The 15,429-nt window shown below is 41.1% G+C and overlaps 1 protein-coding gene across 1 annotated transcript; it reads left to right on the top strand.

The window, feature by feature from the left end:
• The first annotated feature begins 475 nt into the window (after positions 1 to 475).
• Positions 476 to 7,683, top strand: SLC35G1 (solute carrier family 35 member G1). Its single transcript, XM_042018977.1, has 3 exons — positions 476 to 794; positions 4,700 to 4,880; positions 5,380 to 7,683. The coding sequence occupies exons 1-3, from the start codon at positions 506 to 508 to the stop codon at positions 6,137 to 6,139; spliced, it is 1,230 nt and encodes a 409-aa protein (XP_041874911.1). The 5' UTR covers positions 476 to 505; the 3' UTR covers positions 6,140 to 7,683.
• The last annotated feature ends 7,746 nt before the right edge of the window (positions 7,684 to 15,429 follow it).

The raw sequence follows: 15,429 nt of genomic DNA, 5'->3' as shown, positions 1-15,429 counted from the left end.
GGGGCAATTGATGACCCCGCCCAGGCTGAGCTGTGAGGGGTCACTGCCGCGGACACACACAGCGACACTTTCATTTCGGGCGCGCAGATGACGCAAAAACGCCCCTAAAATAACTTTGCGTCACCGTTTCCCAGTGTTTTATCTCCTCTGCTCGGCAACGGCCGCGGCCTGTGCAGCCCCCGCCGCTCTCCGGCGGGGTCAGAGCTCCCCCTCCCGAGGCACCGCGGCCTCGCCGCTCCCCGGCACCGCTCCCGCGGCCCTCGCCGGGTCCCTCTGGGGGGGACGCCGGGAAGGAAGCGGTGGGGCGCTGCCTCCTGTCCCGGCAGGGGCGCTCGGCTCCCGCCGAGCTCGCAGGCAGGTACCCGCCGCGGGAGGGACGGGCCGCTCGGCTGGTTCCGGGCGGGGCCTGGCGGAGCCGGGACCCGGTGTAGTTCCCCCCCGCGGGTGCTCGGCGCTGCGGGCGGGCGGAGGGAGGGCGGCAGGCGGCGCTGGGCGGCCGCACCGCATGCGCAGGAGGGCAGGTGTCGCCGGCAGCCGAGGGGCAGCCGAGGGGCCGCCGGGAGCATCGTGGCAGCCCTGCGTCCTCATGGTGCTGTGTCAGGGCGGAGAGGGCGACGCTGCTCCGGCAGCGGGCGGGAAGGAGTCGGAGGTGCCGCCGGGCCGGGAGGACGGAGCGGGTGCGGTGCAGCCGTGCCTGTGCCCGGCACCCGGCGTCGAGGCGGCGAGCGCCGAGGAGCGCTGCGCTTGCGGCTGCTGCTCGGGCATGTCCTGGCCGTGCTGCTGCGAGGCACCTGGTGAGGAGGGGGAGTCCGGCAGGCGGGGCAGGTGGCAGCGTCCTCCCGGCTAGGCTACCCGCTCTCGGGGTGACATTGCCGGGCCGCGGGGGAAGGAGAAGCGGCCCCAGGGCAGCGGGCTGTCCGCACGTGGCGGCAGGGCGCGCAGCGGGCTCCGGCGGCCGCAGAGGGCGCCCGGCACCGGTGCCCGCCCGGCCGCCGGCAGGAGCCGCCTCGCCGCTTCCGAGCCGTGCCCGCGGGTCACCTGCGAGCGGGTTCAGTCTCGCCCTCTTCCTCCCGCCCCTCTTGTCCGGACAAGCCGGCCCCGGTGGAGGAATCAGCGGGCTGGCAGGCGCGATCTGCTCCGTGCCCTTGCACCTTGTGCCCGTGCGCCGGGCGCGGCTCGGGCCGGGTGCTCGGTGCCCCCCCACGCCCCGGGAGCGGGCAGAGCGCCGGGACCGCTCATCCCCAGCGCCGGGCGGCTCTGTCGCCTCTGAGAGAGCTTTGAGAACGATTATGTCTCGGGAAAACAGTATTTCCTGTTGTTAAAATTTTAAAGTAAGACTTGACAGGTTTGGGTAAATAGAGGTGCCTTCTGCCAGTGTGCCTTCTGGCACTATAAATACGTTTGAGAGTGCAGTTCAGCAAGTCCACGTATTTGGGACTGTGACTTCCTGGGAATTCTTACATGGCTTTAGTCTGAGTGTAACGTTTATTTTCTCCTAACTCGAGTCCTCGCGTCACTTCTTGGTGATGTTTAGTTGATAAAGCCACAAAGTTCTTGTGAAATATGCAACATGTAGCTTTAAAGTAGAGTCCTCTTAAAACATAAATGTCGTCTTGAAATAACTTCTGAAGTTATCTGGAGTACTTTTTTTTTTTCAAACGACTTCACTGAAAATGTGTTTGTCATTGAATTGACTGTAATTGACTTTCCAGCAGAAAATAGATTTGGTGGTGAGCTACGGAGAGGACAGAGTCCTTCACCAGTGAAATTCACATTAGTGTCCCTTCTGAGGCAAAGCTTGGGGGAAAAAAAAAGTGTTTGAAATCCTGAGAAACTTACATTAATTAACCAGAAAGAGTACTTTGTCTTTGGGATGTCTGTCTCGCAAAATTGTTGACTGAGTCTATGACTGAAGACTATGAATCATGCTTAGATCTTGTCTGCATGACCATGATTAGTTCCAATGCAGGCTGTTGTGCTCCTGGCACTTTACAGAAGTCAAAGAGAGCTCTTGTGCTTTTTACAACATAGAGACTCTCCTACCTTTCCTGAAGGTCTGGAAGAATCATCTTCTCGCTTACCACTTTTCCCATATCCAGTACTCTTCTGCGTCTGCTACTGTTCCTGAGATGCTTGCATGTGATAAGTGTGATTTTCTTCATTGCGTGCATTTTGCAAGTATAAAAACTGTTTGGAACAAAGCACGGCATTAAAAACACAGTCAGAGTTTACACCTAAAACAGTGCACAGTGGGAGGCATTTACCTACAACTTAAAACAGGAATGGAAAATTGTTTGAAAGCATTACCTGTGGAGATGGCCAGGGAGTAAAATTGGAAAACCAGATCTCTAGCCACTCAAAAAAGAGGACTTGGGTACTGCTTGAAACCTTTTGATTTTCAGGCTGCTACATTCTTTCAAAAAAGCATGAGTGCTTGACTGTTTTGATGATGTTCGGCTAGTATTTTGAGGCCTAATATTTTGTGGGGTGGGAATGTTATCTTAACCTAACTTCTCCCTAAAACTTACTTTGAAATAAGCACTCTAGAGAATTGCAGTTCTTGTTTTTGGTGGAAGAACTTGTACCATTTTATTTTTAAAAGGAAGTAAAACACTTTCTCATTGCACTGAGTACATGCTTTGGCAATGCAAGATGTTGATGGTTTAAATTCTAGTATTACAAGATTCTGAAGATTCTGTTTCTGATAGGCTTGGTATATTGGGTAGTTTACAGAAATTAGTTCCTTCTGGTTTTTGTTTGTTCCTTACGATCCAAAGCTTAGTTCTGGGTGTAAGATCCTTTTGGTGTAGTTTGCTTTAATTTGATTGGTTTTCCATTTCAACACTTTCTTTATTTAGGTTGGCTTCATTCTGTAGTAATCAGACAAGCTGTCATGCCTGAAATAAAAGTTAATAGTTCTGTTTGTGCTGTGTTCATCCATAAGCCAGCCTGGGTTTGGATTTCCCATTTCAGTTATAGGCCAGTCTGATTCCTCTTGCTTCAATATTAGAGACTGTTGATTTTGTAGTTCTGTTATGTGACTATGTGGATTAAGGTATTACATAGTTCATGAACATTTTTTAAATTCACTTTGTTTCATAGTTGGTAGATGTCCCGGTCCAGTGTTGGTTGGTGGTAGTTTTTATAGTCAGTTTTATGTAAGAAGCTGTTGCTAAACAGAAGTATTTCAAGTAGGAGCTGTAACTCACTTTCAGCTGCAGTGTGGCAGGATTCCTTGAGAAGCAAACCTTTTGCCTACTTCAGGTTGTGGTTGCTGTTGTAAAGCCAGGGTCCCTAGGACTGTCAGCCTGCAGTCTCCCCTCCTAGGCAGTAAGATGCAGTTTATCAGCCTTGAGTGCTGATCTCAAGGAGGATCAAAATGGTTTGTGACAAGTTTTATTAATTAAAAAAAAAAAAACCTCTCAAAACCGTACTTAGTTGCTAAGCAACTCACAGCAGTACCCTGCTGATTATGTTTTAGAGGATCCGTAAGGCTCACAGGCTGCCACACTAATGTGAGATGAGGCACCCTTTTATCAAAACACTGCCTCTGGGACATGGAGTTCTTGCTCCTATCTTTAGAGGGTGTCACAGAAGAAAAGGTGACTCCCAATGTTTTATGCAGGTAGAGAAAAAGAAAGAGATAGTGAGATGACATCTCACTCAGATTTTTAGGTGGGCTTTATTTTCCCTGATGTTCACCTCTAGGTTCAGTGGAAAGACTGTTACTTTTATGCAACAAAGCAGTAAAAAAAAGGCTGATTTCCTTGGAGATTGCTGCTGCTGACCTCAACACAGTTCTCTCTCTCACACAGTTCTCCCTCTCCTTGCTTTTTTTTTTTAAATAGTTCAGGGTGGAGAAAATGAATGGAACGAGGAAGAGTATGTTGTTGAAGAAAGCCTTAGGCAATGAGGAAACTTTAATAGAAACATTAGACTCGGGAAACTTTCAGGAAGGGGAGGTCTGATAAATAAGCATAAACTAAGGTCTTCATGGAATTATGATAGACATCAGGCCTTTGATGTTTTAACATTAGTTACTTAAACTTTTTTCTGCTTAAAAATGTATATTTGATGCCTATTTGAAGAAAATATTTGAATTCTTACAGCAAGATAAAAATGTGATCTGAAACTTCTGTAGGTCTGGGTCAAAATTAGGGTGACTTAGCTGCAAAATAAACATGAGGTATAACAAAAATGATGTTCTGTATACAAATTTTACATTGTGTATTTGTGAGAAATTAAATTAAATTTTTCCTCAGGATCCTTAGTTAACTTAGTTAACGAAGCAGCTGATTCCCAAGATAATTGTTTCAGAATCTGATTATTTTGTAGTCAGTTATATTTATTGGTCCCTGGGCAGAATTGTGACTAGTCCCTATAGTAAAACCCGTACTAGTCTGATATCTACAAGGAGTCCTACTAACTCATGTAGAACTGCAGTGTTGTGTATCCCAGGTGTTAGAGTTCATGTCTTACACCCTGTTTTGAGAAAAAAAAGAGGACCCATGATGGTCAGTGAAAAGTATTTTCAAGGTATGTCTGTTAAACAGATGTAATATTTGCATTTGTTTCTTTGGTTCCCCTGTTCTCCACCACAAAAATCGCTACAGAGGTGTGGAGCACTGCAGTGTGTGGAGCTGCCTGATCAGAGAAGTCTTCTAATAGATCTTTACTAACTGTAGTTTATCTGTTGCAGGGACAAAGAAGAAAGCTGCGTGCCCAGGACTTGGTCTGTTTTATACCATACTGTCTGCCTTCCTTTTCTCACTGGCCTCTTTATTTCTTAAAAAAATAGAAGATGTACATTCAGTGGAAGTGAGTGCATTTCGATGTGTTTTCCAAATGGCATTTGTTCTTCCTGGTTTAATATACTACAAGTAAGTGTAGAAAATGTTTAAAGTTATTTCTTAGAACTAGATCTAGAATTATGACTCACTTAAATAAGATTGCAGTGTTATTTTAGTTTGGACTTCAGTTGCATAACTGCATTATTTTAGATTAGTTGATAGTTTCTTAATATGAATCAGAAAACTGAAAATCTTTGACTCCCTGAATGGTAGAGGCTTGTACTAGGATTATTGTATCAAATGCTTTGGTTTCCACAAAGGGGTGATCTTAAAAAAATAGAAGGTAATTTGTAGGTACTCTTGGGTTATTTTGCAAGCAAAAAATTAATTGCTAGGAGAACAGGTTCTGGACTCTGAATGTGATTGCGGGTCATGATGGAAATAAATTGGTCTGTGATCAGACAGTTAAGAATATTTGGGTATTAAAGTCCCTCATTTAGAAAGGTGTGTACCATATTTAAATGTGTTCATGATGTTAGTCATGAAATAAGCAAGACAGTGACATTAATGTGACCTTTCTGTTTTTCAGAACAGGGTTTTTGGGACCAAAAGGTAAAAGAATTTTTCTTTTCTTCCGAGGATTCCTTGGTTCTACTGCAATGGTTCTTCTCTACTACGCTTATCAAGTCATGCCACTAGCTGATGCCACTGTTATAACTTTTACCAGTCCTGTTTTTACATCATTACTGGCATGGATCTTTCTCAAAGAGAAATACAGCCTTTGGGATCTTCTGTTTACTCTCTTTGCAATCACTGGAGTGATTCTTATTGCCAGACCACCATTTCTGTTTGGGTCACATGTTACGGGGATTGAAGGAAGTTACACAGATCACCTTAAAGGAACTATAGCAGCAATTACAAGCACGTTATCTGCAGCTTTGACTATTGTTATACTAAGGAAGGTGGGAAAATCTGTGCATTACTTTTTGTCAATTTGGTATTATGCAGTCATTGGATTAATTGGATGTGTTATAGCATTGTTTGTTTTGAATGAATGGCATTTACCACACTGTGGCAGAGATAGGGTTTTTCTAATATTAATAGGCTTGTTAGGGTTGGGGGGTCAGGTATTTCTCACAAAAGCATTACAGATAGAGAAAGCTGGACCTGTATCAATCATGAAAACAATGGATGTGGTGTTTGCTTTTATTTTACAAGTTCTTTTTCTCAATCATCTCCCAACTTGGTGGACTGTGGGTGGTGCCCTTTGTGTAGTAGCCAGTAGTTCCGGAACTGCCATTCGTAAGTGGCGACACAGCGTGAAAAAACCTAAACAGGGGGAAATCTAATAATAGAGACACTAATTCATTACAGAAACAAGCAATCGTGAAATATATATAAATACAATATTTATTTTTATTTATTTTAAGTATCCCATTTACCAAATTGTAGTACCAAATTATATCCAATAAAATAAGCTGACTTTTTTTTAACCAAAACTGAAGATATTTTAGCAACTGAGGAGGTATATACTTTCCTTTCTTATATTTAGGCATGCTCATATGGGCGGTAGATACTTAAAATTTGTTGCTTCCTTTCCAAAGTGGACAATATTTATTTTCCTAAATTTCCTGACTCTCTACTTCTTAGATGCTTTCTTTATTTTTCAGAGCAATGGAAATAAGTCTCCCAGACTTAATACCATTCTGTGCTTGATTGCCACAGGGATTGCAGTACAAAAGTTAGAAGGGAATGAAGAGTTGATAATCCTTAAACAACCAGCTTTTATAGAACAGATAAAGCTTGTTCTTCTACAAGCTTTCTAATTATTATTTTGCACAAAACAGATGCCAAATGCGGATTTAATTTTAATTTGGATTCTAAAAGAACAAAAGCAATTTCATTTTTCCAAGTAATACCAAGGGAAAATTAACTTGTGAAAATTACCTATCAGCTTGGCTTTTTTTAAAAAAGAATTTTAAGTGTTTGCACTTACCTTACCGACATAGTGAAACAACCTAATCACCTTTTTTTTTTTTTTTCAAATGTGATTTTCCCAATAAACATGTCTTTAGTTGCTGCAGTCTCAGTGATGAGAGACAACAGTTAATCCTGTACCACTCATAAATAAGCCCTTTCTTGTGGTATGGAATGCTGCACTGTAGCTGCACTTTTCTGTATTCTATGCAAAAGATTGTATTTTTTAGGTATTTAATATAGTTTATATTTAATGCTGCTTATGACTCTTTTTAGATCTTCTATACAATAGTTCTTTATGAGATGAAGTTTGAGTCTCTTTTGCCTTCATAAAGTTAGGAGGATTTACAGTAAAGCTTTTGCCAGTTTCCAAAGAATGTACAAGCCTGCAATCTAATTGCAGTCTCACAGAAAATGGGGGTTGGCCAAGGTCGTACAGAGGTTCTACAGAAAAGGTTTGAGGAAAGCTTGGTGTAAGGATGAAGCTATGCATACACATCACATTCAGGCATCCATACTACATCAGACAGTGCTAGTGGGCAACTTGAATCCCACTTCTCCAGCTGGCCCTTTTAAGTCTGCATTTATCACTTCTCTTGCACATCTTCTTTCTTTTGTAGGCTTTATCTTGAATGCAACAAATACTAAAGAAAAATACTTGTATTACTGGTCTTGGTGTCCTTCATGTTTCAGGAGGACTAAATGTTTAGTATCAGAAAGTGGGATTTTCCCAAGTTGAATCTTACATGCTTTTGGATCTTGTCTCAGTAGAGTTGAAAGAAAATTTTAACTTGAATCTTGATTTGGTTCTTTGTATCATGGGGACGTTTTCAGTTACTTACTCACTCTAGTGTTCTTCTAAAAGAGAATGCTGTGTTTTCTACACTTGATAACATGATTTTTTCAAAATCACTAACGGTGGCACATGTTTTCTTATTTTGATTTATAGATGTCTGGTCACATGTCTTTTCTTTTGCCAGTAAGCATTGCATCATGTCAGGGCAGATCTAGGGACTTCAGTCCCAAAGGCATAGAACGTATGTAGTACTTTAGGGTCAGCGTGTCATCTAATCTATTGAGTTGGAAAGGGCCTGTCAGGATCATTGAGTCCAACTCCTGGCCCTGCACAGGACACCCCAAGAGTCACACCATGTGCCTGAAAGCATTGTCCAAATGTTCCTTGAATCAGACAGGCTTGGTGCTGTGACTGCTTTCCTGGGAACCCTGTTCCAGTCCCCAAACATCCTCTGGGTGAAGAATCTCTTCCTGATATCCAGCCTAAACTTCCCCTGACTCAGCTTCAGGCCATTTACTCGAGTCCTGTCACAGCATGGGGAGAAGAGATCGGCACTTGCCCCTCCGCTTCCCCTTATGAGGATATTGAAGACCACAGTGAGGTCTCCCCTCAGTCTCCTCTTTTTCAGGGTGAACAGATCGAGTGACGTTAGCAACTCCTCGTAAGTCTTCCCCTGCAGACACTTCACCATCTTTGTGGCCCTCCATTAAGCTAACAGCTTAATGTTTTTCTTATATTATGGCACCCAAAACTGCCCTCAGCACTTGAGGTGAGGCTGCCCAGTGCAGAGCAGAGCAGGACAATCCCCTCCCTTGCCTGGCTGGCGATGCTGTGCCCAGTGCTTCCCAGGACACAGATGGCCCTCCTGGCTGCCAGGGCACTGCTGACTCATATTCCCTAGCCATCTACCAGGACCCCCAAGTCTCTTTCTGTGGTGCTGCTCTTCAGCCTCTCATTCCCCAGTCTGTCTGTTGCCCTACCCCAGGTGCAGAATCTGTCACTTGACCTTGTTAAACTTCGTATGTTTGGTGATTGCCCAGCCCTCTAATTTATAGAGGTATCTGCAGGGCCTCCCTGCCTTTGAGGGAGTCAACAGCTCCTCCCAATTTAGTGTCATCAGCAAACTTCATATTCCTTAGAGTCCTGTGTCCAAGTCATTAATGAAGATGCTGAAGAGAACTGGGCTGAGGCTAGAGCCCATTGGTGACTGGATGCCAGGCTGGTGTCACCCCACTCACTGCAGCTCTTTGTGCCTGACCTGTGAGCCAGTTGCTCACCCATCATGCACCAGAGTTATCCAGCTGTGTGCTGGACAGTTTGTCCAGAAAGATGCTGTAACAGTATCAAAAGCTCTGCTGAAGTCCAAAAAGATGACATGTACTGGCTTTCCTAGATTGACTAGGTGGGCTATCCTGTAGTAGAAGGAAATCAGGTTTGACAATCAAGACTTGCCATTCATGAAGCTGTGCTGGCTGGGACCAATGATTGCGTTGTCCTCCAGGTGTTTTTCAGTACCTCACAGTACTTTTCCACGTATCATGAGGAACTGTCTTTGTCCAAGTTTCTGTAGGTAAGACCAGCACCCTGAATCTGAATGTGTTTATGGATATGAGCAGATTCCACTTGAGTGGTAGAATCAGTTCCTGCTTACAGCTGTCTGTTCTCTGCTTTTCCTGAAGGCTGAAGCTCAGCTACTGCTGACAAGGTCAGGAAACTGCTTTACTATCTCTAAAAACCCTCACATAATAATAAAATTCCAGTTTGGCACCCTTTTTGCATACTACTGTGAACTGGGATTGTTTTTCTGCTGCTTAACCATCACCGCCATTGAGCAACAGCTTTCAGGGGAGGGAAAGAAAACAGGCTGCATTTTTTACTGCTTCACTTCACGTTTAATATGCATGTGTTTGAATTGCCACTTATAAAGGCGTGGTCCCAAAGCAGTTCAGATTGATGCAAACTTGGATTGTCAGCTAGCCCAGATCTCTCCACTTGGCTCAGTGCTTATGTGGTTATGATGAGCTACCCCTGGGAGCTGATCCAGTACGATCTTTTAGTAAGGTTGTTGGAGAGGGCAAAACCAGAGTAGCCTAAACTTGATGACAGTATGAAAACATTAGGAAGTAGAATTAGATAATAGTTGAAAGTACAGTGTATGAATGCTGCTTTGTCAGTACAGAATAAAAATTATGTGGAAGCTTACATAAAAATCTTTAGTTCATATGATTTCAATGAATCTTGTTTACACTTAGTAGAGAAGAACAGGCTACTGAAGAAAGGATTGTTTTCTTGCCCTTAACACATAAGTAAATGTAGAAAATATGCTACATGACCAAAAATCAACATCTAGGTACAGTGATTTGTAATTTTTGTCTCAAGTTCTTGCAGAAACTCTTTCAATATATTTCTAGTGCCAAAACCCCCAGATGATTGATTTTTTTCTTTGTTCAAACATACAGGGTTTCCTTATGGCATCATCTGCTTATTTCCTCTTGCTGTTCTTAAACCTTCCTAAATATTTAAGTTGTTAAAATAATAATCTAAACCAGTGTTTTGGAACACTGTTTTGATTTTGATCTGTCTTTTAGGGAACTGTTTAACTGGAATGAGAATGAAGAACTTGACTAGGGCTTCTCTGTCCATAAAGCATGACAAGCTAGTTTCTGTAATCGGTTTTTTAGATGATGTTGAGAATGAAAGACATTTAAGCTTTAAGTTCTTCAACCACCTCAATTTAAAAATTTTTCTTCCTCTTAAATATAGGCTGAAAACATAAATATTAGTTGCAAGCCTTAAAGAAATTACAAAAGTGTGGATACCATGAAATGCTGGGGTTTTTTAATTGAAAATATTTCTTTAAATTTCTCTTAGGATGGTAAAACTCTTCTTCAAAGCTTAACAGTTTGAGAATCTGAAATGAAACTGAGCCTTGATTCTTTTAGATTCTGATCTTTTTTAGCTTTTTAATACAGCAAGTTTCTCAGGGTCAAAAGTTATTTTTCTGAGCTTTGAGTCAGAAATATATTGATGTTCATTGTCTGCAGTGTCCTGTTGTTATCTTTACTTTAAAGTTTGATAAATATACTTTTCTAATAGAAACTCTTTCCTTTGTAATAAGATGAAATATTGTTGCATTGCAATTGCTTTGTTAAAATGTTAAGTTTCTCTTGAATTTCAACATATTCATTCATTGATTCTGAATAGAAAGAATAATAGTTAATTATTGGTTATTTTGCACAGAAATGTAGGGATAAAAAGATTTAGTTGTTACTGATGCATCATAAGTTTGTTCCATGTGTTCTTCACTATGCAAGACACTGTAATTGCCTGTGGTCTTCAGTGAGACTTTGTAGCCTTAAAGCCTTATGTACCCACCTCTTCTATAGAAAGCTGATGGCTTTGTACTGTCACTGTGCAGCAGCCAATTTCTTTCAGGTTAAGTTGGTTGTTTAAAGTATGCTCTAAAAGCCCTTTAAATAAATCTACACCAAGAATTTGACAAACTCGTTGTGTAGACAAGGGTGGTCTATGTAATTAAAGTGGATTTCCAGCATTTGTCAAACATCAGGCATGAAGTAACCTCAACATAACAGGTGATATTACTAGTTAAATGTGTCATTTTTATTCTGAAACCAGACTCCCAGTTCCAAAAAGTGTTCCAAGATGGTGCTTCCCATAATTGGTAATGACCAAATGGATCATACTTCCCTTGGTCATAATTTAAAATAAATGACTACCCCCATCGTTACTTTCTCTTCCTTGCGCTTTTGTTTAAGAGCTGTCTGTTGGAAGGTTTATTTCTAGGGAGGCAGCCTCTTTCGAAGTTATTTCCTTGCTAACTAGCAGTAGTTACCCAGGAAGAGTCTGTCTTTTAGTTCTCTAACCATGATAACCATGGCAGGCTCATCAGGGTAATAAAAGCCCCACAAGGGTAATAAAAACACAATCTCTGTCCCTGTGTGGATTCAGCATTGGCAGTGCTGACAGCACATGTGAACACTGACTTCAGCAGGACATTGCAGCTACCAGAAGAATGTTTTTGGGGTCATAACTGCCTGTCCATCCAAAGAAAAGTTGTGGCTTTATGTTCCTGCAGATGCAGGTGACTTCAGGGGGGAACATACATAGAGTTTTATGGTGATAACTTCTGTGTATCAGAATGAGTAATTTCCTATGTTATGTGAATTATTGTTTGACAAAAAGGGGGTAAAAATACCCTCAGCATTAATTAAAGGATTTTTACTATGTCCTATATATTGTTAAATATATGTTGAATTATATGTTTTGTAGAAGTTACTGGCTTTGTTATGTAGTAGTATATTTTTATAGACAATTCTTATATATTGAAATGTTAAGATATTTTCATAAGAGATTTATATTCCTCATTCCTAATAAAATGATCCTGAAGAATTAGTCTCTGGTTTTGTATTGATTAGTGGAATATAACTGAATGTAGTGATTGTAAAACTTAATGAAAGAACTGTTAATGAAACAGTCCCTGGTAAACATGAACATATGCCTCAAATTCTGCTAATATTAGCATGCTGCATCGCATCTTATGCCTTGCAACAAGCTAGTGACAAAATGAAGCTTCATCAACTTCCATACGTTCATTTCATAACTGGAAACACTGTAGCATTGACAGATCAGTAAAGTTAAATTTTCCTGTGTCCAAGTGGCAGTTTGTTTCTGTGGATTTTTTTGTTCTGTTTTATTACTGTACATCATGATTGGAATCCAACTCTTGTCCCTCTTGTCACAAGGTGATACTTAATTCATCCTTGTGCTTCCCATTGTCTAGTGTGTCAATAATTAATTTTTCACCAAAGAGGAAGAAAAAATTCATGTTTGCTAAGTATTACAAAAAGATTGCAAAATTTATTATCCCTAGAGCACTGCTAGTTCTACAGCATTGCCAGTTTTTGTAAGAGCAGAAGATAGCAGAAGTGAACTTCTCAAGCTTGCGCTTGAGAGCTTTGAGAGGAGATGACAAATCTTTTTTTCTGGGTGTAACTTAGGGAAAAATAGATGAGGGGCTATGAGTTACATCGTGGGGAATTACTGGCAGTGTTGGCCTGTCTATCCAGCATCCTCTTCATTTTGTATGCTCAAAAATTAGCTTCTTGTAGAACAACTCAGTGCTGTTTGTTTCACGTGCTCTAAAGTAAAGGAAAAGCAAGGTACTTCCTAGAGATCTAACTGTGCCACAGATAGGCAAGGGAAGATTATTTGTGAAAGAAACTTTGCCACTTTCTCTTGACAGTCCTGTGTGTTCTTTGGAATAGCTAAAAATATATAATAGAAATTTAGGCTTCAAGGGAAGGGGGGAAAAAGAGCTGTTTGGATAGTATTAAAATATTTATTCAGGAATTATTAGTGACATAGCATAAGAGACAAAGGCTATTACTAGATAATAAAACTCTTGAAACAAAATTACAGAATTATGCTATTCACTCAAAAAGACCCCCAAAACCCAAGCAAAAGGAAAAGAGATCAAAGAATTTCAAATTAAAAAGCATTCCCATTATTACTTGGGAAACAAACTTCACTGAAGTTGTAAAAATACGAGCACTGCAAATTATCCCCTTATTGATTTGATAAAGAGTTCTTACAGTCCTGAGCACAGGAAATAGTATTTGAGATAAAATGTGCAGATGAATTCTTCAAATAGGTTTCAGTTGATTTTTCTTCAATTAGCTTTTATTGAACTGTATTTTTGGACACTATGGAATGGAGTTTGTACATTGCCCTGTCAAGGAGCAGTGAATTCTAGAAAGGATAACAAACTAATTTGTCATCTGAATTTACTTGTTGAGCAAAGGGAAAAAGAGATTTGAGTTCTTGCTCTGCTGGAATTAAGTGGTTTTGGGGTCTGTATGAAAGAGGTGGAAAGAAAACTTGTATTTTCTGGCCAGTGAGTAGGAAGTTCATTTTCCCTTTGTACTGTGACTGTTCTGTCGGCAGGTGGGGCTGTCTTTCTTAATTTATTCCTCAGGATGTAAGATTAAATCCTCTTAAAAATCCACGGATCTAGACATTAAACATTTCAGTACAATGTGATGTATGTAGTATAAATACTAAATTTAAGTAGGATTCCAAATGTTGTTGAAGCATTTTATTGACTACACAGAATGCAGGTCAGCAGACCCTTGAATAATCTCTTAAACTCTTTTCTCTGATGTTTTAAACTGTATCCTGCACCCCCCCAGAGCAAAAGATTCTAGATGGTGCTGGAGGACTTTGGCAAGGCTCTCTCTGAAGTTCTAGGGAGCAAGGAGAGAGGGTCTGCCCCCTTCGTGTGAGCATCAGTGAGCTGGCAGGGATCTTGTAATGAGATTGGACATCTTATCAGTAATGATGGTACTGGGTATGATGCAGTCTGGATATGTAGCATATATCCTAAACATTCTTATTATTATTAAAAAAAAATTTAAAAGGGAGGGATAACAAGTACATCCTTGCTGTTAAATTCTTTGTGGCAATTTGTGCTGGGCTAGGATGAATTTAGGCTACTGGTTCTAATGTTGCACAGAAACAGAGCACATACACTGTCTGAGCAGTTGACCAGCAGGTTGTAATTGTTGCCTTCTGTTTTTCTCCTGTTTGGCTGGGGGATATAAAAAATATTTGTTCCACTCTTAATTTTTATTTTGGGGCTGGGGTGAGACCCCTACATAGTTCTTGAGCTGGTTCTTGGTGCAGGTGCTGGGGCAGGGAGGCCTTATACATCATCTCATACCTCATCCCCAGGCCCTACTGCCAAATATTTCCAATGCCAGGGTTTCCCAATAACTGTTGCTCTGGTCACCACAGCACGGGGCTATGGACAGGAGCAGGTGTGCTGGAAGAGTCTCTTCAGCCAGAGCAGCTGATTAAGTAAGGAAGATGTGCAAGCTTTTGAGCATAGACACACCATATTGTGCCTAAAGCCTGGTAGAGTTGGGAAAGGTTGTCCCAACTTAAATTAAGGGAGAGAAATATTAGAAAGGGAGGAGGTGACATAGCTAAGTACTGCAGTGAGCTAGAAAAAATACTTGTCAACATGTTTTCCATTGGAAGGTTGGCTGGAGTATTTTTTGCTGGTGTTAACTGGCACTGTTAGGTGTTGTTCTACTTCGTAGGAAGTACTGGACAATTTTTGGGAAGCTGAGTAATGTTAGAGAAGAGAAAAACCTTTTTAATATTATTTGGAAAGGCAACGTGGCAAATCCATTTTAATTTATAAAAATACACACAATGCACTTTGAATCAGATATTAATATTTTCTTTCTTGTTTTCCCATTAGTACTTTATTTCTTAAAACAAATATTCCTTTATATTACCATAAAAATTTTTCAGTCACTATTGAGTTTTGATCAGGAAGTGAAGGAAAAAGCCGTTTGCTTTTAAGAAGTAAACCTGATTGTATTGGGTTTTTTTCACTTTGCCAGAAATATTTCATGTCAATCAACGCCTTGTAATAGATGTGTGTTGAATTTCTTCATTAAACATCATCTTTATGTAATATGAATAAGACCCTATGTTCTGCTATTCGTAGTAATGTATGTGGGGAGTCCTATGAAAACACTTAGTTGGTGTTCTTTATTCTTGCCATATGACAAAACACTTTTTTCGTTATTGAAAATGGAGAGTGAGAACACAATACTACAATCTGAAATCTCGCATGGGAGGACTGCAAGTAGCAAGGTAGCCTTTTCTTCCCCAGAAACCTTGTTTGCTTACGTGATTCCTCTCCCTTTTCTGCTTTACCTGCCAGAACCATGTAGCTCTATTTCCTTTGCAGTTCGTTACTTCTTAATTTGCAGAAAAGGTGGCTAATTTTAATTTCAGATGTTATCAGCACAGTTGTGTTGTTTTTTTCAAGGA

This window comes from Corvus kubaryi, unplaced genomic scaffold (assembly GCF_017639235.1).
Source record: "Corvus kubaryi isolate FWS band 111438036 unplaced genomic scaffold, C.kubaryi_AGA036_p1.0 138, whole genome shotgun sequence".
Classification (NCBI taxonomy): Eukaryota; Metazoa; Chordata; class Aves; order Passeriformes; family Corvidae; genus Corvus; species Corvus kubaryi.
The sequence above is the reverse complement of the archived record's forward strand: the minus strand, read 5'-3'. Positions and strand labels throughout refer to the sequence as shown.

Bases quoted from the DNA above. Each gene is read 5' to 3' on its own strand.
- SLC35G1 (XM_042018977.1), top strand. From the start codon at position 506: ATGCGCAGGAGGGCAGGTGTCGCCGGCAGCCGAGGGGCAGCCGAGGGG. The intron at 795-4,699 runs GTGAGGAGGGGG...TATCTGTTGCAG, and splicing joins GTGCTGCTGCGAGGCACCTG to GGACAAAGAAGAAAGCTGCG. The intron at 4,881-5,379 runs GTAAGTGTAGAA...TCTGTTTTTCAG, and splicing joins CCTGGTTTAATATACTACAA to AACAGGGTTTTTGGGACCAA.